Source organism: Amblyomma maculatum, chromosome 4 (assembly GCF_055883805.1).
Source record: "Amblyomma maculatum isolate TAMU_Amacu chromosome 4, ASM5588380v1, whole genome shotgun sequence".
Classification (NCBI taxonomy): Eukaryota; Metazoa; Arthropoda; class Arachnida; order Ixodida; family Ixodidae; genus Amblyomma; species Amblyomma maculatum.
This window is the reverse complement of record NC_139347.1, coordinates 155986981-156012495: the sequence shown is the minus strand read 5'-3', so window position 1 is coordinate 156012495 and position 25515 is coordinate 155986981. Positions and strand designations below refer to the sequence as shown.

Below are 25515 nucleotides of genomic sequence, written 5' to 3'. Positions count from 1 at the left end.
CAAGCCTCTCCCTCGCAACATGCACCCCCAGTATAACGAGCAAAACCGCCGAGCCCGATCAAAGGCGCTCCACAAATACTACAGCTCCGAAACAGACAACGTAAGGGTGGTCGCCTCATGTACGAATGAGGGAGTGGTATTGGCCATCACCAATTCCTTCCTGCAACCTCTTGCTACTGTCCCCCTCCCCTTGGTCACCTCCTCGGAGCAAGCCGAGAAAGCAGCCATCGCCTACGCGCTTTCACACACGGAATCACGCTACATAATTTCTGGCTCTAAAACTACTGCGATACTAAAGTTTGCGCATAGTAGAGTTAACGTTTCTGTCTCAGAATACTGAGCTCACCCGCCGCTGACCCGCCCCGCTATGTGGAGCTTATATGGGTGTCTGCGCACTCCGGGAATCCCGGTAACGAGGCCGCCAGTGTGTTCGCCCGAGGTTCTTTAAACCGGGCGCTGGCGGCCTCTGATCCGGGATTCACGCGTAATCGCATACACTCCTTCACTGAGCTAACGTAGGTATATCGGGTCGAGCGACTTCTCTACCCTCTACCTCACCCATCACTAGATAACTACCACCATGCAGGTGCTCTGGTAACTACTCCAGAATCGCACCCTCCCATCCCCATATAGCGCGTCTCGCTGCCACCACACCCTCACCGATCCCTCCGGCACCCTCTACAACAACCCCACCGCCACCCTCGCCCACATTATGTTCCAATTCCTGGCGGATCCTCCCCAGCGGGGTCTAGAGCACCTTATCACCTGGGAGGATTGGGACACCCTGCTGCACTCTGGGGACCCGGTTCGGCAGAAGATCGCCACAGACTGGGCTGCCGACGTCATGAACCATAGGAACATGACCGTTTGAGCATAGTGGGGCCGTGCAGCGGCTCAGGGGCATGCATGCCGCAAACCCCCCTGTTTTAATAAAGTTATTACTACTACTACTAGGCTGACGAAAATGAAGACACCTTTACATCATGAAATCCAGCATGAAGGCACAACATCCGGACACTTTGGTTCATTTGAACACTCACGCGTGTTCTCCGCAAGTATACTGGCCTGATCTAGGGAACACGGGGCGCAACTGCAGCAGGACCTGCCGTGTACATTCAAGATGGAACACGCCACTTGTGCACCATGCAGTACATGCTAGGTATAGATCTGATGCAGCCTTTTTATGCCTAAATCAGTGCGCTGCTGAAGCGTCCTTACCATGCATTATCGCCCGCGATATGCACAACCGCGAGCATTGATTTCCACGACAGTCGCAAATATAGCGAAGGTTTTCATCGACTCCATAGTCCTGCGTAAAGTTTGCCCAGAGGTCCTGATTACTGAACAATATTCTCTCTAACATGTCCAAAATCATGCTCAGTTTTCTCGCTTTAGCCACATCCGTCAGCGCCACATTACTGCATATCACACCTGAAGAAAAGGGTTGACTGAGTGTTATTGGACTATGGCAAACACGAGCGCTGCACGCAAGGGGATGCCAACTACAGCATATGAAACATTCGTACCAATGTAATTTTTTCTTGTAACACTGCGATCATGATTCTGCATGAAGAAAGCAATAAATTTCGCCTAAAGAAAGGTGTTGGGCAAGGAGACAGATCTCAAAAATACAAATCTCAGCTTTCTTAGCGGAAGTATTCGAAGACCTAAAATTTGAGCAGTTAGAGGTGAGGGGTGATTGAGAATAATTGAATAATCTGCGTTTCACTGACAACATTGCCTAACTCAGGAGATAAATTGCAAAAGATGATTGATGATCTAGAAATTATAAACAGAAAGGTAGGCCTAAAACCATTGTGCAGACGACTAAGGTAATATTCAGCAGCATCAGGAAGGAACAGCAACTTATAATACCTTTGGTTTGGTGTGTGGGGTTTACCATCGAAAGCGACTCATTCTAGTTATGACAGACGCCGTAGATGTGGACACCGGAAATTTCGACTACCTGGGGTTCTTTAACGTGAACTGACATCCCACAGCACACGGGCGCCTTGCTTTTTGCCTCCATCGAAAAGCGCCCGTCGAGGCCGGAATACGATTCCGCGTCCTTGAGAACAGTAGTGGAGCGCCGGAACCATTGCGTCACCCCATCGGGGCGCAATTTACAATAGGTAGCGAACCCCTGTAAGTGGTAGACGAATATGTATACTTAGGACAGATATTAAGAGACAATCCGGACCATGAAAGGGAAATACGGCGATAATAGGAATAAGATGTAGCGTATTTGGCAAGGACTTGTGGATAATGAGTAGCAGGTTCAGTTCAGTTCAGTCGTTCAGTCGTGTCCGACCCTTCGCGGCCTATGGACCATATCACACCATACTTTCTGGTCTCTCACTATCTTCCTAACATCACATAACTTAATCTGCGGTGCTTCGAGGATGCCATCTAACCATCGCGTTCGCTGCCTACCTCTTCTCCGGTGACCCTCAACCTCTCCCAACATCAAAGCTTTCTCCAGCGACTCCTCTCTTCTCATCAGATGGCCAAAGTAGCTGAGCTTTAACTTTAGAATTTGACCTTGCAATGAGCATTCAGTGTTTATGGTCATCAATATCGATTGATTTGATCTTCTGGCAGTCCGAGGAACTCTAAAGAGTCTCCGCCAGCACCAAACTTCAAACGCATCAATTCTTCAGCGGTCAGCTTTCTTCACAGTTCAACTCTCGAATCCATACATTACAAATGGAAAGACCATACAACGAATTATGCGGATCTTGGTTGGCAGTCTGTCTCTGCTCTTTACTAGGCGGTCAAGGCTAGCCATGGCTCTCTTTCCCAGAAGCAGGCGTCTCCTAATTTCACGGCTGCAGTCTCCTTCCGGGGTAATCTTGGAGCCCAAGAAGAGAAAATCTGTCAGTTTCCACTTCTTGCTCCTTGATTTTCCAGGACTTGATAGGGCAAGTCGCCATGATATTTGTCTTTTTATTTTCAGTCTAAGCCCAAACTTCTCACTCTCTTCTTGCACGTGCGTCAGACGTCTCTTGAGTTCCACTTCACTTTCTGCCATTAAAGTAGCATCATCCGCATATCTAAGGTTGTTGATACGTTTTCCAGCAATCTTCAGTCCAGCTGAAGACTCGCCCAGACCGGCCTTCTTCATAATGCACTCAGCATATTCGTTGAATAGGCAAGGCGACAGTATGCAGCCTTGTCTCACTCCTTTCTCAATCGGAAACCAATCAGTAAGACCATGCCCAGGTCTGATTGTAGCCTCTTGCCCTTCATACAAGCTCCTGAGGAGACAGATGAGGTGAATTGGAACTCCCATCTTGGAGAGCTTGCCACACACTGCTGTGATCTACGTGGTCAAACGCTTTAGAATAATCAATAAAGCAGAAGTAGATGGATTTCTGGAATTCTCTTGCTTTTTTCATGATCCAGCGACGGTTGGCAATCTGGTCTCTAGTTCCTCTGCCCTTACGAAACCCGGTTTGCACATCCAGAAGCTCCCGATCCACATACTTCTGGAGCCTACCTTAGAGGATTTTCAACATCACCTTGTTAGCATGCGAAATAAGCGCGATCGTGCGGTAGTTGGATCAATCTTTGGCACTGCCTTTCTTTGGAATGGGGATGTAAACGTACCTCGTTCATTCCTGTGGCCACTGCAGGGTTGTCCAAATTTGCTGACATAATGTATACAGAACATTACCAGCGTCATGGCTGAGGTTTTGAAGCAGCTCTGCTGGAATGATATCAATTCTGCTAGCTTTGTTCTTAGCAAGGCTGGCTAAGGCCCATTCAACTTCAGTCTCCAGGACGTCCGGCTCAAAATCAGTAATCAAAACCGTCCTATGTTGGGTTTGCACATCCGGGTCCTTCTTCTGCAGTTCTGTGTATTCCTGCCACCTCTTCTTTATCTGTGAGGCTTCAGTGAGGTCCCTGTCTGGTTTGTCCTTTATCCCGCCCAGCTTAGCGCAGAAGTTTCCTTTGATATCTTTGATTGTGTTATACAAAGCTGTTGTGTTCCTCAACTGGCTGTTGTCCTCAGCTGCTTGGCACTGTATGTTCAGGAAGGCATTCTTATCTCTGCTTGCTATTTTCTGAAAATGCGCATTGACAAACCTTCTTTCCTTTTCCCCCGTAACCTTTGCCACACTCCTTTCCTCGGCTATTTGCAAAGCCCCTTCAGATAGCCAGTTTGATTTCTTGCATTTCTTTTGCTTTGGAACTACCTTAGTAGCAACTTCTTGCATTATATCATGAACATCAGTCCACATCTCTTCAGGCTCTCTGGCTTCTAGATCTAATTCTTGAAATAGGTCCTCACTTCCACAGGATACTCTGATGGAATTTGATCCCGATCATACTTGAAAGACCTTCGAGTTTTCTGCGTTTTCCTCAATCGGAGATTAAATGTGGCAACAAGAAGCTTATGATTGGTGCCAAAATCGGCCCAAGGCCTTGTTTTAACTCATTGTATAGCGTTTCTCTATCTCTGCCGGCAAAGAATACAATCAATCTGGTTTGTGTACAGACCGTCCAGTGATGTCCATGTGTACAGGCGCCTCTTGTGCTGTTGAAAATGAGTGTTCGCTATGGTCAGGTTGTTTTCTTAACAAAGCTCTACTAGCCTCTGCCCAGCTTCATTTGGCTCACCAGGACCAAACTTGCCTGTAATTCCGGATATTTCTTCTCTCCCCACCTTAGCATTCCAGTCTCCTATGAGAAAAAGTACGTCTGATGATGGATCGCGGTCTAGAAGACATTGCAGGTCAGCATAAAATTTATCAACGTCAGCTTCTTCAGTAGTAGTGGTTGGTGCATAGACTTGGATAACTGTTATGTTGAAAGGTGACCTTGGATCCGAATTTGAGCTTCTCATATAAGAAGCTCAAATGGGAAGGCTAAATCAAATGGCTCTAAGTAAGTTCATGGCACCGCAGAGAGCTATGAACGGAAAATGGTAGGTGTAAAGTTAAAAAAAAAGGAAGTATGAAGAAAGCTTCATAAAAATGACTCAATGACATTCTAATGGAAATCGAGAAAAAGAATTGGGCATGGACAGGGCATGTAGCGCAATGAGAGGATGACCGAAGGTCAAAATAGGTAGCAATGTGGCTAGCAAGAAAAAGAAAGCGGAGCTGGGGGCGGTAGAAAGCCAGGTGGGCGGGTGAGGTTTAGAAGTTCGCAGGGTTCGAACGAATGACGAGTACTGTACCTTGTTAATTGGAGGAATATGGGAGTGGCTTTCACACTGCAGTGGGCAAAGTCCGGCTGCTGCTGATGGGGTTGGCGGTGGTGGGGATGATGATGATGATGATGATAATTATGAGGATCATAACACTGCAGTGCCATACACCATTTGGTTTTCACCGTTTATACTGGTGCATGGTAAGCAAGTCATCACAATGCTTGGCGCTCTGCTGACATGTGAAGCAGAGGCCTAGAATGAAGACGATGCTGAACTGGTTGCCGAGCATGCGGAAGAAGCAGGACATCTGGGAAGATTACATATCGAATACCGTCAGCGCATCTGTGCCTGCTGGTGCAACCTCCAGTATCGTGACGTTAATTTCCACCTTCGCGATAGAGCGCTGATGTGGACAGCAGTTCGACATTGCGGTCTTTGCGAGAAGCGTATAAATGGTAATTTGGTCCGTAGTACGTGGTTTACCAAATGACAGATGCAAAATAACAGCTGCCCCCGTAAGCACCACGGGCATCACGTCGGCCCTCGTTTTCTGAAGTCCTTCAGGTGGTTCACCTAAAAGCTATGCAACCCACAGGACCACGCATTCTGTTTTCGTTATACTTACTCCTGAAAGCTTTTGTTTTCGTCTGTACGTGCCTTCGGACGACACAGAGGTTTAGAGAAAAGTAGAGGAAAGTGTATGACCTATACTTTCTACCGCATGCTCAAGTTAGGTTGGCAACAAAGACCATAAGATCGTGCATATAGTGCACCTGAACTCTTTCGCCGCAGTTTCACCTGGCTGGCTTCACTGGTTCAGGAAGCTCTGGTCTTGTCTTGCCGGCTGCCTTTTCGTGTTGCCGCAACAATGCGAGAAAATACAGGTGCCAAGTGAGATGTTATACTAGGAACCATACAAAAATCATTATTGATGTGGAAAAGTAATGTGAATTTTGAAAGGATGACATATTTATCTTTATACGTAGGGAGCAGGGGTGATTGCGTACTCTCGTGGAGCGGATATATACAATACCTAATAAAAAAACGCAGAAATGATCAATTAAAATTTTAAACACATTCCACTCATTGGTGAATAGGTTCTCAATATGAAATATACAGCTATTTTGGACGTGAAGGTGCTTGCTTAAGCACAGTACAACATTTTTGAAGTGTCCACTTTAATCGTGACAAGAGATGTTGGGTAACTGATCGATTTGAATATAAATGGCATTTCATATACATATGTGCTTCTAGATCTGACGCCTGGCTAAAACTTGAGTTGACTGACATGAGTCAGGCTCTGGATAATTGAGATTGTTTACTTTAGGCTAGTGAGAGATAAGAAGAAGTAGAATAATGCTGTAGAAGAAGGCTTTTCAGGCAATGACATTGATTTACTCTCGTCCCACTTCCCACTTCAGGTAGTCTGTGATTCCTCTCTAATGGTATGAACTTTATGCAGGCGCAACACTTTGCCGCATAATTTATCTATGACTGCTGGATGAGCAGGCGCTGCTCTTCCTTACCCTCAGAACAAAGCAGCCCAGCCACCCAATATTATGAGAGGATGAAAACACTCATTGCCATACAACCGGGCAGAAAAAAAAGCAGTGGTAAAGTCTTGCATAAGCTGCCTAGTAGTTGGAACATGAAGATTCCCGCACAATGTGTAGATATACAGCCGTACAAGTGTGAGAAGTCTACTCAGATGTATCTTTCGAAGGACGTGAGCCTCCTACACAGAAATGCTTGGATGAGTGTCTGGGTAAATTTTATAGTTGAGGCTGGCAGCCTTATTGTATTCTTTGAGGTTGGAACAGTCTCGATCCTCATTCTAAAGACCTGGGCTAAGGGCGCAACTCATTGCAGTCTATACCCGAGTGTCCAGGGATCTATTGTAGGAAAATGGGGCAGTTCATACGTGACGTAATTGCGGCCTCGTGCTTGGTGAGCCTATGCGGAAGGGGTTGTTAGACTGAATACTACAGATATCCACCTGGGTTGTCATTGTAGATAATATCAGAAGGCACAGTTGGAAGATAATGCAAATGTTGAGTGGAGTGGATGTGAATGGCCTCAAGCGAGAGACTACCCGAAGGCAGGGCGTAGAGACATCCTCTTCTCTCTACCTTGGCCTCTACACGCCATGGTAGTCACAGTACGTACAGACGCAACATTCCAAGCGTCAGTGTACGCGGCTGCATGAACATTAAAGGGCGGACTGGGATTAGAGGCTGCCGCATCTTGACCCCAGCAACACAGTGGCAGGAAGGGGAAGTATGAGGTATATATATATATATATTAGCAACAATAACCGCGGTGTCATGATAGTCGGGGGATGCATTTAGATATAAACATCCTTTTTGCTACATTCGGCGCCGCGGTATTAAGTTATACACGAATATAATAGTTTCTTTAATATTGTGGCATATATGCACTGCCTCACTGGACGTTGAAGAAGATAACGATCAGTCACGGTGACACAGAAGGCCAAGGGATAGCAACGGTTAGTGCTGCGAGAAGGTTGGTGCTCGAGGGGACATTCACGCGTCTTCAGCTGTTGTGTTCCTTGCCACGTATCATCTTGGTGGAGATGAATCAAGATCCCCGTGTGCACAGAAAAGCTCATTTACGCTGCAAAAAGCTGGATTTGCGCAGTGGCCGCAACCTACCTGCGCTCACAACGACGTCAACAACGATCACTATGACGACCGAGGCAGCCCCTACCATCGCAGCAGCATCGGCTCAGCCCGTCATACTCACGACGATCCGCATCCCTTCCATATTTAATGGCGAACACAAGCAAGACGTTGACGACTGATTGGAAGAGTACGAGCGCTACAGCTGAAACAACCACTGGGACGCGGCCATCATGCTGGCGAACATAGTTTTCTATTTGGCGGGAACCACTCGCACGTGGTTCCAAAACCAAGAATATGAGCTAGTGATCTGGGAAAACAGTAAACAAAAGCTTCAGTACTTCAATCAATCAATAATCAATTTTTTATTTCAATAAAATATACAAACTACAAAAAAAGTATTGGGCCAATAGCCGAAGCTAGTTTAGGCCGGTACATATATGCATACATATACATAGCAGTGCAAACACGCTAAAGGACATGTGACAAATGTTTTCAGGCTTATACACACACAAAAGTAAAAATCAATGAGCACACAAGTAAAGCACAAGAATTACATAAGATACATAACAGCAAAAAAATGAAAATCAGGCATGCACATACACAAATTATTTTAGGCGACTTGCATAATTGAGAGACGACGGAATACAGTTCCCTATCTGAAGAAAATGAATACAACCAAGACATACACATTTGGTAGAGCCAGAAATGTAAGCATTTATTATCTATTTTATTTAGTGTGATAATAATATAGTAACATATTATAATAATATATATATATATATATATATATATATATATATATATATACAAGTATATATATATATATATATATATATATATATATATATATATATATATATATATATATATATATATATATATATATATATATACTTGTTCGGGAAGCATATTGGGCGTGCTCTAGCAGCAACAACGGAACTTTAGCAGCAACAACGGAACGCACCCACTCCCCCACGGCGTCCTACCCTGCCTATATTCTAGATGTGCGTTTTAATTGTGCCGCAAGGTGAACAGCTACATGCCAGAAAGTGACAAGATACAGCATATCCACAAGGGTCTCGCGAAAGACACGCTCAACATCCTCTTCTGCACGAATTGCTCTACCGTCGACTCGGTACTTCAAGTCTGCCGAAACTTCGAGCAGTCTAAGCAACGACATATCGTACACCGCTTTGAGCGGCTTCCGAACACGTCGCCTGCATCAACCTGCTTCAACCTGCGATGACCTGGTGACTTTGCAACAGCCTTCTCACTCATCGAACATGACTCGGGTAATCCGAAGAGAACTCGAGGCCTTGGCTCCTGCAACACTCATGTCTCCGCTGCCCGACACTGCGGCCGTGATACAGGCCGCTGTTCGCCAGGAACTTGCCACCGTTGGCCTCTCCTTCAGCCCCGTGTCGCCACCGCCACCATCGCACCCTGTTCCTGTAGCGGCTGCTGCTACCGCCAACCAGGCTTCTCCACGTCGCTACCTTAGCCGCAATCCTGCAGAGTGGCGCATTTCAGATGACAGGCCAATTTGCTTCATTTGCCTTCAAGCCGGTCACACATGGCGTTAATGCCGTAGCAGTACCTTCTTCGCTTCTCGCTCCTATTACAACGCCGACCGTCGTTAATGCCGTAGCAGTACCTTCTTCGCTTCTCGCTCGTATTACAACGCCGACCGTCGATACTACCAAGGACCTCGGCACTTCCCTGCCCAACAAGATGAGCCCCGCCCCGCCTATGATGGATCTGGACATTATCTTCCTCACCCAGATGAGCCTCGCAACGAAACCGTCCCCACTGCTCTTCGCTCCAGCTGATCTTAATCCCCACTGGCTCGTCGATCCCGTTCACCGGTACCTCGTCGCAACTCCTCCCCATCATATGCCGGCCCCTACTCGGGAAACTAGCGAGGGCAGCGCACTGGAGTGACGCTGCATTACCGAGCCGGAATGTCAACTAGGACCTGACCTCCGCACCTAGAGGTAACCTCATTGATATTCTTGTGGACGGAGTCCCAGTTTCTGCCCTTATTGACACTGGCACCCAAATTTCTGTTCTCAGTTCTTAGCTCCGTCGACGCCTCAATAAACTCATCATACCCGCTTCCTCGTCTACCGTTCGTGTTGCTGATGGCAACACAGCTACTGTCATTGATATGTGTACTGCAAGAGTTACTATTGCCGACCACCCCATAACTGTGCTTGTTACAGTCCTCCCCAGTTGCCCTCAAGACGTTATAATAGGACTCGACTTTTTAACTGCCCATTCCGCACTCATTGACTGTTCTTCTGGACTGCTTCATCGAGAACCTACCGCTCTGTCCTGACAAACAAGTTTCTGAAACTTCAACGCTCAGTCTCCGCTCCGCTACATTTACTCGCCTGCCACCAGAAGCTGCAGTGTATGTGCTCATGTCGCCTTTCCCCTCCGCTCCTGGTGGCGCTTTCGTTGTATGCCCTATACCCACCATGACTCTGCAGCGTATAATCTCTCTCCCTCATAATATCGTGCACGTAAAGAATAACAACGCTTATACTCCAGTCTTGAACTTCGGCCTCTTTGTGCACGTTCTTCCTGGGGACATTACTGTTGCCCAACTGACCCCACTGTCTGACATCATAGTGGCCGCTCTTTTACCAGGTCCTACTGCTAAAGTGTCGACACGACCTGTACCGTGCCCACCTGCGGAGGCCCGCATATCAGAAAGGAGTGCACCTAACTTGCGCCCTGATCGTGCAAATGCCCTTACGAGCCTTCTGACTTCGTAAAGCAATATTTTCGATTTTGGTAAACGCCCTTTAGGACAAACGTCCCTAGTTATGCATCTCATCAATACCAGAGACGCCAGCCCAATTTACAGATCTTATCGGGTCACCGTTTCTGAACGTCACGTCATACAGGATGAAGTTGACAAGATTTCAGCAAAAAACATTATAGAGCCTTTGAGCAGCTCCTGGGCATCACCTCTCGTGCTTGGTAAAAAGAAGGACAATACCTGGAGGTTCTGCAGTGATTACCGACACCTGAACAAAATTACAGAAGACGTTTATTCGCTCCCTGGGATAGATAATGCCCTCGACTGCTTGCACGGAGCCAGCTATTTCTCTTCCATTGATCTTCGATCCGGTTATTGGCAGATCGCAGTCGATGAACAGGACTGAGAGAAGACCGCCTTCGTCGCTCCCAATGGCCTGTATCAATTCAAGGTGATGCCTTTCGGCTTGTGTAATGCGTCCGCAACATTCGAGCCCATGATGGACAATCTCCTGCGCGGCTTCAAATGGACGACGTGCTTGTGCTATCTAGACGACGTCATTGTATTTTCTTCTACATTCGAGTGCCATCTCCATCGCCTTGATGTCATTTTGACGTCTTCCGAAGAGGTGGCCTTCAGATGAACTCGATGAAATGTAGCTTCGGCCGACTCAGTCACGTAGTCGACACCCATGGCGTTCAGCTTGACCCAGACAAAATACGTGCTCTAAGTGCATTTCCTACACCCCGCTGTAACAGTGACGTGCGTAGTTTTTTTGGGCTTTACTCATATTTTCGGCGGTTTGTACCCAGCTTTGCGGAGACGGCTCGTCCACTTACCAATTTTCTAAAGAACGATGCTTCATTTTGCTGGGACCAAGAACAATCTCAAGTCTTTCTGCGCTCATTGCAGCCCTCACCAACCCGCCCGTCCTGTCACACTTCAATCCCTCGGCACCAACGAAGGTAAGCACCGACGCCAGTGGTCACGGTATTGGTGCCATGCTCACCCAACAACAGATTGGTCGCACTCGTGTCATTGCTTATGCCGGTCGCCCCCTTTCTGCGGCTGAACGGAATTACTCGATCACTGAACGTGCGTACTTAGCCCTCGTGTCGGCCATTGCAAAGTTTCCATCTTACTTGTTTCGCCGCCCGTTCTCCGTCATCACCGACCACCATGCCTTATGCGGGCTTTCTACGCTGATGGACCCTACTGTTCGCCTGGGGCGTTGGGCCTTCCGCCTTCAGGAATACACTTTTTTGTCGTCCACAAGTCCGGCCGGCTGTACACTGGCTCCGATTTCCTGTCCCGCAACCCGGTAGATCTGCCACCTGCGAACGAGTGTGATGATGACATATGTGTGTTCGCCATCTCTGACCTTTAAAACATTCGCCATGAGCAGCGCTTAGATCCCAAGCTTTGAAGCATTATCAATCACCTCAGCACTGATCACCTTGATGCTACCATTGATTTGTGCTCCACAACTGAACCTTATAACGGCGGAATATGCGACCAGATGGCGGCGAGCTTCTGATCGTAGTCCCAGAACACCTGTGTACCACCGTTCTTAAGCAGCTACACGACGGGCCCACTGCGGGCCACCTTGGCGTGTCCCGTACGTACGACCGCCACTACCGCCGCTTCCTTTCGCCAGGCCTCTATCGCTATGTTCGTCGTTACGTGGCTTCTTATGACCGGCGTCAGCGACGGAATAAGGTCTCGGTTATGCCTGCTGGATCCCTTCAGCGGATCGACATCCGAGTAGACCCGTTTTCAGGAGTTGGCCTTGATCCCCACAGGCCTTTCCCACTTTCTGCGTCGGGGAATAAATGGATTTTGGTGGCTGGCCATGGAATATACTATGAGCTAAGGTGTCACCCGAGCGATATACCACCAGCTGTGCAACTGGTGCGTCTGCGTTTCTCCTCCACGACATCATCCTTCTCCGTGGTGCTCCAGGCCAGCTGCTCATTGACCATGGCCGTAGCTTTCTTGCTCGAGTAGTCGATGAAATTCTTCGGTACTGCTCCATTAAGCACTATTTCACCACCGCTTACCATCCACAAACGAACGGCCTCACCAAACGCCTCAATCGCGCGCTCATGGACATGCTGTCGATGTAAGCCTCGGATGATCATCGTGACTGGGACATTACTTTGCCGTTTTTAATGTTCGCGTATAATTCCTCCCGTCACGACAAAGTGGGCTACTCATCCTTTTATCTTCTATGTGGCCACGGCCCTCTCCTTCCGTTTGACAGCGTACTGCCTCCCGCCGCTAATGCCAGTTCCTGCGTTCGGGACGCCATCTCTCGAGCTGACGCCGCCCGTGCTAATGCTCACCGACAAAGGGCTTCCTCCCAAAATTCACCGAAAAGACGCCATGATTCTCGTCACCGGGACGTTTACTACTCTCGGGGCTCTCTGGTCTTGCTCTGGACTCCCTCTCGTAAAGTTGGACTGTTCGAGAAGCTCTTACCACGCTACGCAGGGCCCTACCGTGTTTTACGGTCAGTCACTCCTGTGACGTACGAAATCACCCCTCTGAATTCACCGCAACAGTCCGCTACGCCACGCATCGAGATTGTTCATGTCGGCCGAATGAAGCCATACCCCACCTGCAGTAGGTCGACCTAGTGCGCACCGGGACTGTGCTTGTCGCGGGGGGGGGGGGGGGGTAATGTGACATATGCCCTGCCTTGCTGAATGTTGAAAAAGACAGCGATCAGCAACAGTGACACAGAAGAAGATGAAGGGATAGCAACGGTTGGTGCTACGAGAAGGTTATTGCTTGACGGGACATTCACACATCTTCAGCTGTTGTATTTCGTGCCCCGTATCAATATTAATAATAATTAACATCGGGCGGATAAATTCTTTAATAATTGCAAGAGAATTGGGACTTCCACAGAGATTGTAAATGCAGGGGGCTCAGCTGGCTCAAAGGTCCATATCTGTTTACATGTATCAGAGCATACAAGTTTGTGAAGAAAGAACAGCAGTGTAGTGTCCGTGCAGTCCTGGCTTTAATTAGATTTCCACGGTTCATATAACGGAAACGCCTATAGCATTCTGTGCTGAGCTCGTTGCAGTTCAAGAGGCGCACCACTCCGTGGCCGCCAGAACTATGCTTCCTGCGGCCTACGTTCAGATCCGTACTGACGTCCTGCAAGCAGTTTGGTTGCTCCGACATACCAGCCGCTGCCAACAGGTGGCGACACGTACATTGAGGCCGATTCATATTCACTGGATTCCATGGCATCTACTGCTTCTAAGACATATGCGGACATAGCGACTCACCTAGTGACTCTAGGGGTCAGCTTTGTCTCGACTGCTTAATTGGGAAAATTCTATTCTTCTTTCATCAAGAAAGAAACACCTCCCGCACCACAGATGTGCTCTTATCCCTCCGTGAGAGGTAACCCTCCCCCGCAGTCTCACCCGCGCAGAGGAGGTTGCGCTGCTAAGGATGGGGGCGGGGTTGCCCTCATTCCTGTCTTTTCTCGGATGTGATCTAATTTCCGGCATATATATCTAAGCTTAAGGTGTCAATATGCGAATATGAGGCCACTGAAGCCAAAATCCACCACTTGCTATGGGACTGCCCTGCACTGTAAACAAAAAGAATCAAACACCTGATGGCAGCGGGCTTTTCAATTCGGAATCCTGCTGCATATATTACCTGGATTTAGGGACCACACCATTGGTCACTTCTGGAAGTCATAAAATCAGCAAACCTCTTTCCATTCTATGTATGTACGTACGTACGTACGTACGTACGTATGTATGTATGTATGTATGTATGTATGTATGTATGTATGTATGTATGTATGTATGTATGTATGTATGTATGTATGTATGTATGTATGTATGTATGTATGTATGTATGTATGTATGTATGTATGTATGTATGTATGTATGTATGTATGTATGTATGTATGTATGTATGCATGTATGCATGTATGCATGTATACCATTTTTGAGATGCCGGCAAAGGACGATTTAAGGCATCGTGACGCTGGCCAGGCGTATTTGGGGAAAAAATATCTTCGCCGGATTAGCGCTTTATGTATATTATTAGCTGCGGGGCCACAATACTCACCATTGTCTTTTTGGTTTCGCTTATAACCGACAATTTGCAAAGTATTGCTTCTAAATTTTCCAAGTTTCCTCATACTGAAATTATTGTATTCCTTTGCAGGTCTGCCACTTTAGCGCAAATGTAATGTATACGGGCTTGTTGCTTGTTAAACAAAACTCAATGCCCGGACGACCTAAAGAACTCTACAGCGCTAACGTTAGTAAGCTGGAAGAGACGTCGTTGGGCCTGGAGAAGTAAGGAGATGTGCTGATATACATCGTACAAGGGGAATTGACAAGAAGAATATTTTACATCGTACAAGGGGAATTGACAAGAAGAATATTTTATCGTTACGAACGTACTTTCAAAATAAAATTAATTTCATGAGAATACACTATTTCCAACCACATCTTCCAACCGCAGCAACACGCACATGAAAATAAAAGATTAAATATAAATTATAATGAGAGGAAATGATGCGCTGAAATTGACGAAGCCACTTTTGAGCTTTTTATGTTATTTAAACCGACCCTACTGCCCCCAACGAACCAGCATTTAGGTACAAGTACAAACCGTATTTTCTCCTCTTACGACAATGAACACGTCATCAGTTTTTAGTGCACTAAAAGCAGCACAAAAGCCTCCCCCATTTTTCAAATTTGGCTACTTCTGTGCCAGTTGCGATCTTTTCATCCCCTTTAAAACCCTATTTTCGTTCATCTCTCCTATTGTTTGGTGAATGCTGCTACAGTTTGCTCTATATATTACAGCTTCTACTTTACGCTTACCGACGACTTGCTTTCTTCCTTTAATATTTAAGGTAGTGCGCAGTTAATTTATTATTTTTATTATGCTAGAATAACTCGCGTATGTTTTCATTCCCGCCATTTCGCTGCCGTCACAAATTCGTCGACATTTTCGGCCTCTAGATGCCTGTGTTTTGTGAACTCCGCCTCTTGTGTAACATCCGTAAAAGGAATCATTAAGAAAAACAAAGTGAAATAAAGGCCTCAGTAGGAGTGAATTTCGCACAATTGACGTTTTACAAAGCTAGCTTTATCTTTCTTTTTTTTTTTAATTTAGGCGCAAGCCTAAAACGTTAGCATATCAGTTCGAGCTTATCGCATTAAATGTATACTTGAATATAGGCGTTTATACAGTTCACATATGAAATATTTTCAGCTGGTGCTGTCGGTTCACCACCAAAGAGAACAAGACATTGAAGCGGGAGCACAAAAGGAACCAAAAAGAAAGCAGGAAGCTGAATTAAGTCGAATTTCGGGCTGCCCAATGTGCTTGCATCATTGCTGACGCTAGCGCTGCGCACATGTCCTTAATTACACGTTGTGTGCAGTCAAACCTACAAATTCGTAAACAACCTCAAATTTCGGCTTACACCTCAAACGCGCTGATTAGAAACGCCAGCCCAAACAAAGTTTCTCCAAATTGACAAGGCACAACTATATCATTGTCGATGAAGAACTAAAACGCGCTGCGAAGGGCAGTCGCGCCTAAGTAAAAGGAAGATACCCTCGAGAGCTGTGTTTCCTTTCTTAAATGCATTTATTGCTTACATATGCTCTGGACGGAAAGGTTGATTGTTTTTTATTGAGGTATACTCAAAACTAGTTATGTTCGTTAGAGTGGAAGGGATGGGCTGCTACTTTCTGCATCAAGTAGACATACAACTCTAGAACTACCAAAACATCACAGTGCATTGAAAGGTGTTTTTTTATTATTCCACAGTGCTCTATTAGATAAATACATATAATTTAAAAGTTATCTTTTATTTTGCCTGCTTAAAGAGGTGCTTCTCCTTAAAAATAAAAGTTGAGTTAAAAATCAAGGCATCGTAATCAGGTAGTCAAAGATAAAAAAAGAAACTACGAGCTATGGAAAAATTATTGAGAAAGGCGCTTTTATTAACTAGGCGCAAGTGCAGATTACAATGATTACAATGGCATGATCAAAGTTCATTCTGTACCTTCTATCCTATTGAATACTCTTACCATGGTAAACAAACATGGGAATTAAGGCTCGTACTAGACAACCTGATCTGACTAATTGACGCATTTTCTGAGGTATCACATTACTTTCCCTTTGAATGAACAATGCCGCTTAGCAATCTCAATTGTTATTTCCCAGTATGTATTTACTAGAGTTCCTAGCCAACTGTTGTCAAGCTTTTGCAACGACGGACTGTTCTTGCCTAAATAAACCAACCGATATGTGCTATTGGTTGCATGACGCCGTCTGCAACTTACGCTCCAAGAACCTTATGAGTCATTACAAATTAAATACCGAAATCTTTCTGTACTACTTGCGCGAGCACACTACAATTTAACAAAATAATTATTACGACTACCATCAAGTCTATATATATATATATATATATATATATATATATATATATATATATATATATATATATATATATATATTACAGGGCAAATGCATAGCCTGTGCTTTTTAAATTAACCTGACCCTGTGTTTGCTGCATCTACTCAATCTCCGAAACTTCCTTTAATTTTCTTCATTTCCTTCGACGCTTACCTTACCTTTAACCTGGTATTCTTCTGTTAACCTTGATGATCATCGGGTATCTTGCATTTACTTTCCATGTCCTATACATGCCCATTTGTGCTAATATGCGCCTTGGATATCATGATTTCGCGTTTTTCTCTGAACTTTCCGACACACGTCTTGTCTCCTAACGTGCGTTACATCTACAATTTTACATTCCATTGCTCTCTGTGTTGTGTTCCAGTTGTGGGCGATTCTTCTGCCGAAGGATACGCAAGACAAACACATAGCGGGCCGTGAGGGCCCGCTATGTGGTTGTCTGAGGGCCCCCTTTAGGGATCAAGTGGGCAAGCCCAATATGGGCTTGCCCCTGCTTTTTCCATCTGGGCATCATATAGGCGTGGAAAGGCCTAACTGAGTATATTTTGCCACATCTGGCCATCAAGGGTCCCGCTTGGGGAATTTTAGGGCCGATGCAAAAAAAAAAAATATGGGTTTTGTGTAGGAAAAGGCTGGGCTATTCTACTTGGGGCTGCCCGCTCAAAAGCTCAATAGGTCCCGCATGGGCCGCGGCGGGGCTAAATACGGGTATGCCCGCGCATTTCCTACATGGGACTCTTGAGGGGTTCTCGAGGGAAGGTCATACGGAAATGTAGGCTTCATGCAGAAAATTCCTGATCTGCCCCAAATGGGGCTGCCCATCAAAAACCTAGATAATTTCCTAATGGCCTGTAGCGGGGCAAGAAAGTGCTCCTTCCCGCTTCTGCCCGCATCGGTCTCTTGCGAGACACTTTAAGGCACATCCGATGCAAATGTGGGCCTAAAGCGAATAGTAGACGAGCTAGCCCAAATGGGGCTGCCCACTCAAAAACAGAATAGGTCCCGCGTGGTTTGCATACGGGTTAAAAAGCGGGCATGCCTCCACGCCGTCTACATGGGTATTTCTTGGATTAATTGCGGGCAAATGCAACATATATTCGTACTTCATGCGGTAAACATAAGCCCAATTGGGGCTGCACATTAAAGGCCGCAGTGCGCCACAAATTGGCCGTAGGCGGGCTTACCGCTCTGAAAAGTCTTCACCTTATATTTCAGGCATCATTAATTTTTATGTAAATCATCTTATATGTACCGGCCGCTAATTGCCTCTTCTGGGTTTTTCACATAACCATTCTATGCATATCCGTGCCATGAATAAGAAATTGTACCCTAAAAACTGCGTTAATTATGCAGTATTCGCAGCACATATGCAGCGGTAACTGTTCCGCTTTACGAGTATGTACTGAACTGCCTCAAATTTTTCCTGTGCCGTTATTATTCTAGATACACCACCGAAATAAATACTCAGACCAACATTTGGGGGATGATGTGGGTCAGCCCACATAATTGTAGTGAATAGGGAATATTTCTTTTTGTTACTGAGTGTCGAGTACAAGATAAATAAATAGTGCTCAATGTTTCACACTTAATGATTAATGGAATTTGGGTAGCCCCGAATATACCAGATTCAACACATGAGGGCAGCATGGGGGCGAACCCGCTACGGATTGGCCTCCGCAAAGCCCACGCCTGAACTATTGAGGTATTGGAGGGATTAATCGACATAAATATTAAAACCTTCGTCAATGGGGTGGCACTGCCTTCATAAACGTAGGACCCATTAATGATTCTGGTGTGCTGCCCATATTCAGCTATCTGGGCTGAATGCGGACCGCCCTATTTGGGCTGCCCACACGGGTACAGATTGGGACCAATCGCGGCAAAATTATGCAGCCCACGCGGGCCCCCTCTGGGTACGCATTGCAAATCCCGCATGGGGCCCATATGGGCTGCGCCCACGGGCCCAACGTGGGCCCCCACGTCATAGCCCATGTTGTGCTACCTGGGAACACAACGGGCTCGGTGCATTAAACAAACCAAACAGGAGTCGAGTAAATTCGAAGAGCCCGCGGCGACAGGTGAATGCGGCTTTCTGAAAGTCACCTTCTGCCACCTCAATCTGCAGGTACCCTCTGCTTGCCTCCAGGACTGTGAAGGACCTTGCGTTCCCTAACGCGTACATCTCAGCCTCGATCGACTGGAAAGGATACGCAACCGTAGGCGTCAATGAGTTGAGCTTTCGACAGTCAACACGCAGCCTAACCGAACCAACTTTCTTTGGCGCTAGAACCACTGGGGACGCCCAGGGACTTTGTGAGGGTGTCATCGCGCCAGTATCTATCATCTCGTCAAGGGGCTGTCGAAAAGCTGTATCTTATGTGCGCTTAACGCCCGCGGGTTACACCTAAAAGGGCGCGCATCCCCCGTTTCAATCTCGTGCTGAAGCACGTCGGTTCTGCCCGGTTTCTCTGTGAAGCAATCCGAAAACGGAAGCAAAGTTTCCACAAGCCTTCGGCGTTGACTACCGGGTCCTTGCGAAGGACGCGATAATTGGTTCTAATGGGCTACCATTCAGCGTCGCGGGGGAGCCCTCTGCCACACAAGCGTGGACGCTCGCCCGCTGGGTGACGCATTCCTGTTTGCGTGCGCTAACAAAGGGAATGAGAGGGGCGAAGGGTCTGTAGCCATAGCCGTTCTCCCCCATTACGAGATCAATGCCTTCGCTCGAAAAAGAAATCTCTTCCCAGAATAACTGGTATGGCTAAGCCGGGCAGATAGACAAAGCGACGCCTCCACTTTCTGCCGTCAAAGCGCACAACCAGGCGCACCACTCTCTCAGCTTTTGCCGTCCCTGCTGCTAAGCTCAAAGGGGTTTCGGCTGGCCTGACACGGATGTTACATCTACGGCAGGCCTCGAACACGTCGTCACCGACCAGTGACAGCGTTGAGCCTGTGTCAACGAGTGCAGAATAGCTTTGACCGTTTACCAATTACTCGTCCTCTCAAACTGAAAAATAAAGCAAAAAAAGGAGAGGGAGCCCAGACCAGCAAAAGCTTTGCCAGGCTTAAAACCAAGTAAAAATAAATAAAAGGGAGCAGGAGCTCGAGATAAAAAAGAATTTTTAAAAAGCGAAAAAGATATAAAAAAGAAGAAAAAATACAGAAAAAAATGAAGTCTATGTTGAAAGGTGATTCATGCTGGCTTAAGAAGAATAAAAATAATAAACCAGAAGGTAGCATCCAGACCTGAAAATGAAACAAAAACAGGAACCAGAACCAGAAAAGAAAGGAACAACAGTAATACAAAATGACAAATAACGTACGGAGAGAGAGACAGACGTACAAAACTCAAAACATATGAAAAAAGGCAGACTGAGGTAGAATAGCAAACAGGACAGTCCCCAACAATGAAATAAAAATCAGGTGAACAATAGAGAATTGTAGTCTCCTACGGCGTTCTATTCATGGGTCTACAAATTCACAAAGAGAGAAAAAATACCAAATTAAAGATCTGAAGAATCAAACAAAAAAAAAATTGAGAATGTGCCGACACCACAGACTAAAGGGAGGGGATGAGAAAGGGTTGTAAAACGTATACAAAACATAAAGAGAAAAAAGCTTTTAAATCTAGTCTGATGCGAAAAGACGTCCGTTACTAAACAAGATTATATTAACCGCAAAATGCACGGGTAAGAGAAAGAATGGAGGAAAATACATTAAAAGAATACTGCACCACTATACCCGCCTCGTCTGGCAACCGCTGCAGAAAGGGCAAAAAAGTATATCACAGAGGAATATGAAAAAAAATAATCCCACTCATTACATAGCAGTATGCATGCTGCCCATGCGGACCTGGCTCTGTAGGCAAGGGTGCCTGCAGTGACGGGCACATCCAGAAAACTGAAACGCATGCCTTAAGCACTCTGCTCAACACAGGAGCACAGAGCCCTCCCCTGTGCAGAGCGTGGTAGAGGGTCTTCATGACCCTCCGACGAGACCCTCGCGCCCACCATCGTCAGGCTCAAGCACAGGATCAGCAGGTCATCCGCTGATGCTTGTAAAAACGAAGATGGAGAGTTGGCGGCATCGAAGGGCACGCCAAGACGAAATACCAATGGACACTTAGAAACGTGATCCAGTAGGCATGTGTGACCTGCGCACTACAGCTGTAGGCGCCTCCATGCCATCAAGTGGGTGTGTCCGAATCAGACAGACTGAAAGGAAGAACTATCTTCCTCTTCTGTACAGAGCGTGGTACAGAGCATAACCTGTACCTCTGTTCAGAGCATACATAACCTGTACAAGTTCCTCTAAACACAATTTCCTCCTTATCACATATTGATTGAGGTTGTCCTCGAACCTTTTTTTTTCATGTCAGTGGCGGTTCACAGAGCGGTTATTATCCTGTAATTTTGTAGTTATCCCCTCCTCCAACCTTTGCCGAAAGTTTTAGGAATTGTTCCCCTTAGATATATGCTTTATCAGGGCCCTTTGCAAAGCCTGTCCCTTTGTAAGGTGCATCTGTACCAAACCAGCTTAAGTGGTGACTAATCATCAACCCGGTAGTGTAGTTTTTCCTGGTACTGCCGCTGTTACTTCTTTTGCAGGCGACGGGATCCCTGGTTCCAGACTAATACATACTGAAGAATGTTTTATTTAGTTATTTATTTCATTTTTTTAATGTCACTTGTGGTTTACTGTGCGGTTATTATCCTGTGACTTTATACCCCGCCCCCCCCCCCACCTTTTAAGAATTGTCCCCCATATATACCTTATCAGGGCCCTTTGCAAAGCCTGTCCCTTTGTAAGGTGTATCTGCAGCAAACTCCCTTAAGTGGTGACTAATCATCTATCCTGTATGTAGTTTTTCCTGGTACGGCCGCTTTTACTTCTTTTGCAGGCCACAAGATTCCTGGTTCGAGGCCCAGAAATACATACTGAAGATTTCTTTTTGCTCACTCAATGGCCTACTTTCTTCTCACTCATCCTCCCCTCCCAACTCCTTCACACCTCCTTTCTTCTCACACACTTTCCCCTCCCCAGCTTTTCTTCTTCGGAAGCAAAAGCGTATTTAAACCCCTGCCAGTGATGATCGCTTTGCGCAGACGAAGACAAGTCCACTTGTCGAAACGTTGGCTCGACGTGCGAACTGCGACGTGGAACAAGTGCTCGTTTATAAATTCTAAAATAGGTAATTAGAACAGTCAATTAAGGTGACGTCAAGGTTGTGACATCATGCAACTTGAAGTCGAGCCAAAAAAGGTCATATGAAGGGATTGGCGGCAATTTGAAAGTGCCAAACACTAAAGTAGTAAGGCAGTCAAATAGGGTGACATCAGGAATGGAACGTCACGGAACCGGAAGTAGAGAAGAAAAAGGGCATAGGAAGAAATTGGCGTGCAATTTGAAAGTACCAAAGACTAAAATGGGCAAATAAGAAGTGAATTAAGCAACTAAAATCAACCTCAAGCAGCCAACAGGAACATCCTTGCTTTTGCATTACTCCAGTGCAGATTCTGCAGTGCTCTTTAATTTTTACTGGGGTCACCACCCCATCTGGATCGGTCTCTGATTGCAATACATCTCATCCAAAGGTCTTTCCCACAGTACAACAGGACCTCCTGGGTGACTGCTGCCATCGCTCTGTCCCCACTTAGAATCATCACTCTTATCAATCACACTCCGCGACGTTTCGGTGTATTGGGTCTTTAGAACTGACTCGGAAAAAGGAAAGTCAGGAATTGGTGTGACTACGTTGGAACTTCCAACTTGTGTCTTTTTAAGTACAATGTGAGAATCGGCTGTTGAATCGAAAGGTGATTCGGCGAACAGCGATACAGGCTTTGAAGGGCTTCTGTTGACTGCAGCTAGAAGACGCTGGGTAGTTGAAGTCATCTGGAATGACTCGCAGTCTTTCTTCGTGCCGTTAAATAAATTCTGACTACTCCGCGTCACTCCTTCGAAACTTTCCTTGCAGCTTTCTACATGTCCAGATAATGACTTCTGAATGGAAGCGTTGTTTTCCCACCGTGTGCTGCACTTTCCCGTTCAGTTCGATCAAGCTGCTTATTTCGTATAGGATGCGGCTGCTGCACGGATCTCCCTTATTTTCTTCATGAAACAAAGACTGTCAGCAACAATAGTAGGCCCCTTGACGTCCTCGATGTGATGGCTAATGAGAGTCAATGTCTGTGAGGTTGTTTTCTCATACTACAGTGCAGCTGGGGCGTCTTCGGCACAAACGTCGCCTCTAAACACCTGCAGCTTCTAGTTCAGTACGCGCAATTTTTCGTTGCATACTTCTATTCTCGCGTGAAGAAGCTTTATCGCGAGAATATTTACTGCGTTAGAATTCAAAAGTTATGTTGTCTCGTATAAGAGCCGGGTCAGAAAAGTGCGTTGGACGGCGCGTTTCCTATCGATGCGCTCCATATTGTCTCAATGCAGCCCTCTTCTCATTGTGTGGTGGGGTTCGGTGGCCGAGCTCCTGATATCTTTTTGGAGGGTCGTTGTCGTTCCTCTTGCAGCCTCCAGGAAGGATCAATGAAGGAGCTCACATTACCTCCAGGGTTTCGGGGCCAAAATTTATAGAAGGAAGAGGGCAAGCACCAGGACGCCTCTGAATACCATTAATACCCTGCTGACCCAAGTCTATCAATATACCAACATGGCACTGTATCTATTTCGCGTGCGCTGCCGCTTCAAATCCTCGTCTTCCTTCTTTTCGTCGTTCTGTTTGCAGATTCTTACCTGAATCTGTAACAGATGTGTATTCCCTCACGCGTATCGACGATGCCTTACATTACCTTTTCCCTTGCGTAGTATTTCTCTTTGATTTGCGATCTGGTATTGGAATATTCCGATGGACTCTTCTGGAAAGGAAAAACTCCATTTTTTACGCCGGACCGCCTATTTGAATTTAATGTAACGCCCTTTGGCCTATTTAATGCGCCGGCCACATTTGAAAGACCTATGGACACAGTGCTGCATGGCCTCAGGTGGGAAATCTCCATGTTCTAATTAGACGATGTTGTTATTTTTAGCCGGAGTTCTACGGAACATAACACTCGACTCGCTATTGTTTTAGGTTGCCTGAAGAAGGTTTGACTTGTTCGGAATTCTAAAACGAGCGGTTTTGGCGAGCGTCAAGCGCTGGTACTCTGACATCTCGTAGTCTGCGATGAAGTTCGGCCAGATCCACAGAAGCCTGCAGCAGGTGCAGCATTCCAACGACCAGGCTCGAAAGGAGCTTCGCAGTTCTCTGGGGCTGAGTTCGGCCAGATCCTCAGAAGACTGCAGCATTCTAACGACCACAGACGCAAAGGGAGCTTCGCAGTATTCGGGGGCTATGCTCTTACTTTCAACGATTCCCCAATATTTGCCGACGTCGCTTCCCCTCTGACGTCCCTTCTACAAAAGGATGTCCATTTCGACTGGACCTCAAAATGTGACGCGTCATTCCACCAGCTAAAGTTTCTGCTTACGTCACATCCCATACCACGGCATTACAACCCCTCCGCTCCGACGGAAGTCCACACTTATGCAAGTGGGATTTGTTTTCGCGCTGCCCTTGTGCAACATCCGGCAACAGGTGAGCATGTAATTGCGTATGCTAGCCGTTCTCTCAGCACACCTGAGCGTAACTACACTGTTACGGAGCAGAAGTGCCCCACTGCAGTGTTCGCTGCTCAGCGGCTTCAGTGCTATTTACAGGAACGCCATTTCACATTTGTGACGCACCATCATGCTCTGCGTTGGCTCGTCAACCTTCGGGATTCATCTGGTCGTCTGGCACGCTGGGTCCTTCGTCTTCAGGAGTACGACTTTACTGTTTCGTACAAGAATGGCTGCAAACCCGCCGATGCAGGCTGTCTTTCACGTCTCCCCCTTTCTTCAAGCGAATGTGACTCTGCTGACTTCGATCACTACATTGCCTCCATTCTTTCCGAGTTTCCCGAGGCCTCGGCTGTGCGGACTGCGCAAGAGACCGACATAAAACTCGAGCCACTGCTTGCGGCAGCACAGAAATACACAGCTCCTAACCCATTGTTTCTCCATGATGGCCTTCTATACAAAAAAGCTTACTCAAGCACAGACACTAATTTTCTACTTCTGGTTCCCGATAGCTACCGCTCGTGCATCCTGCATGCCATGCACGACGACCCTACGTCCGGTCACCTGGGCTCTGCACAACCTCTGTAGAGTGCCGACGATCGGTTTTGTTGGCCGAAGATGCGCCAGACGACTGAGCGATATTTGGCGAGCTGCACTCTGTGCCGACGACACAAATGTCCTACATCTACGCCATAAGCCTGCTGAATCCTGTGACTCCTCTACGATGTGCATCTTATGAGTCCCTTCCCAAAGTCTTTCGACCGAAATCGCTGGATTGTGGTTTAAGCCGACTACCTAACCCGCTGCTGCGAAACGGCCGCTCTTCCTTCAGCCGCTGCTCACCACGT

General features: G+C 46.6%; 1 protein-coding gene across 1 annotated transcript in view; it reads left to right on the top strand.

The window, feature by feature from the left end:
- Positions 1–15040, top strand: part of LOC146193338 (uncharacterized) — a 127915-nt gene extending 112875 nt beyond the window's left edge. Inside the window, exon 7 of the mRNA XM_084602691.1 lies at positions 14771–15040. Within this exon, the coding sequence (XP_084458817.1) occupies positions 14771–14795 (25 nt within the window). The 3' untranslated portion in view covers positions 14796–15040. The remainder of the gene's footprint in view (positions 1–14770) is intronic.
- The last annotated feature ends 10475 nt before the right edge of the window (positions 15041–25515 follow it).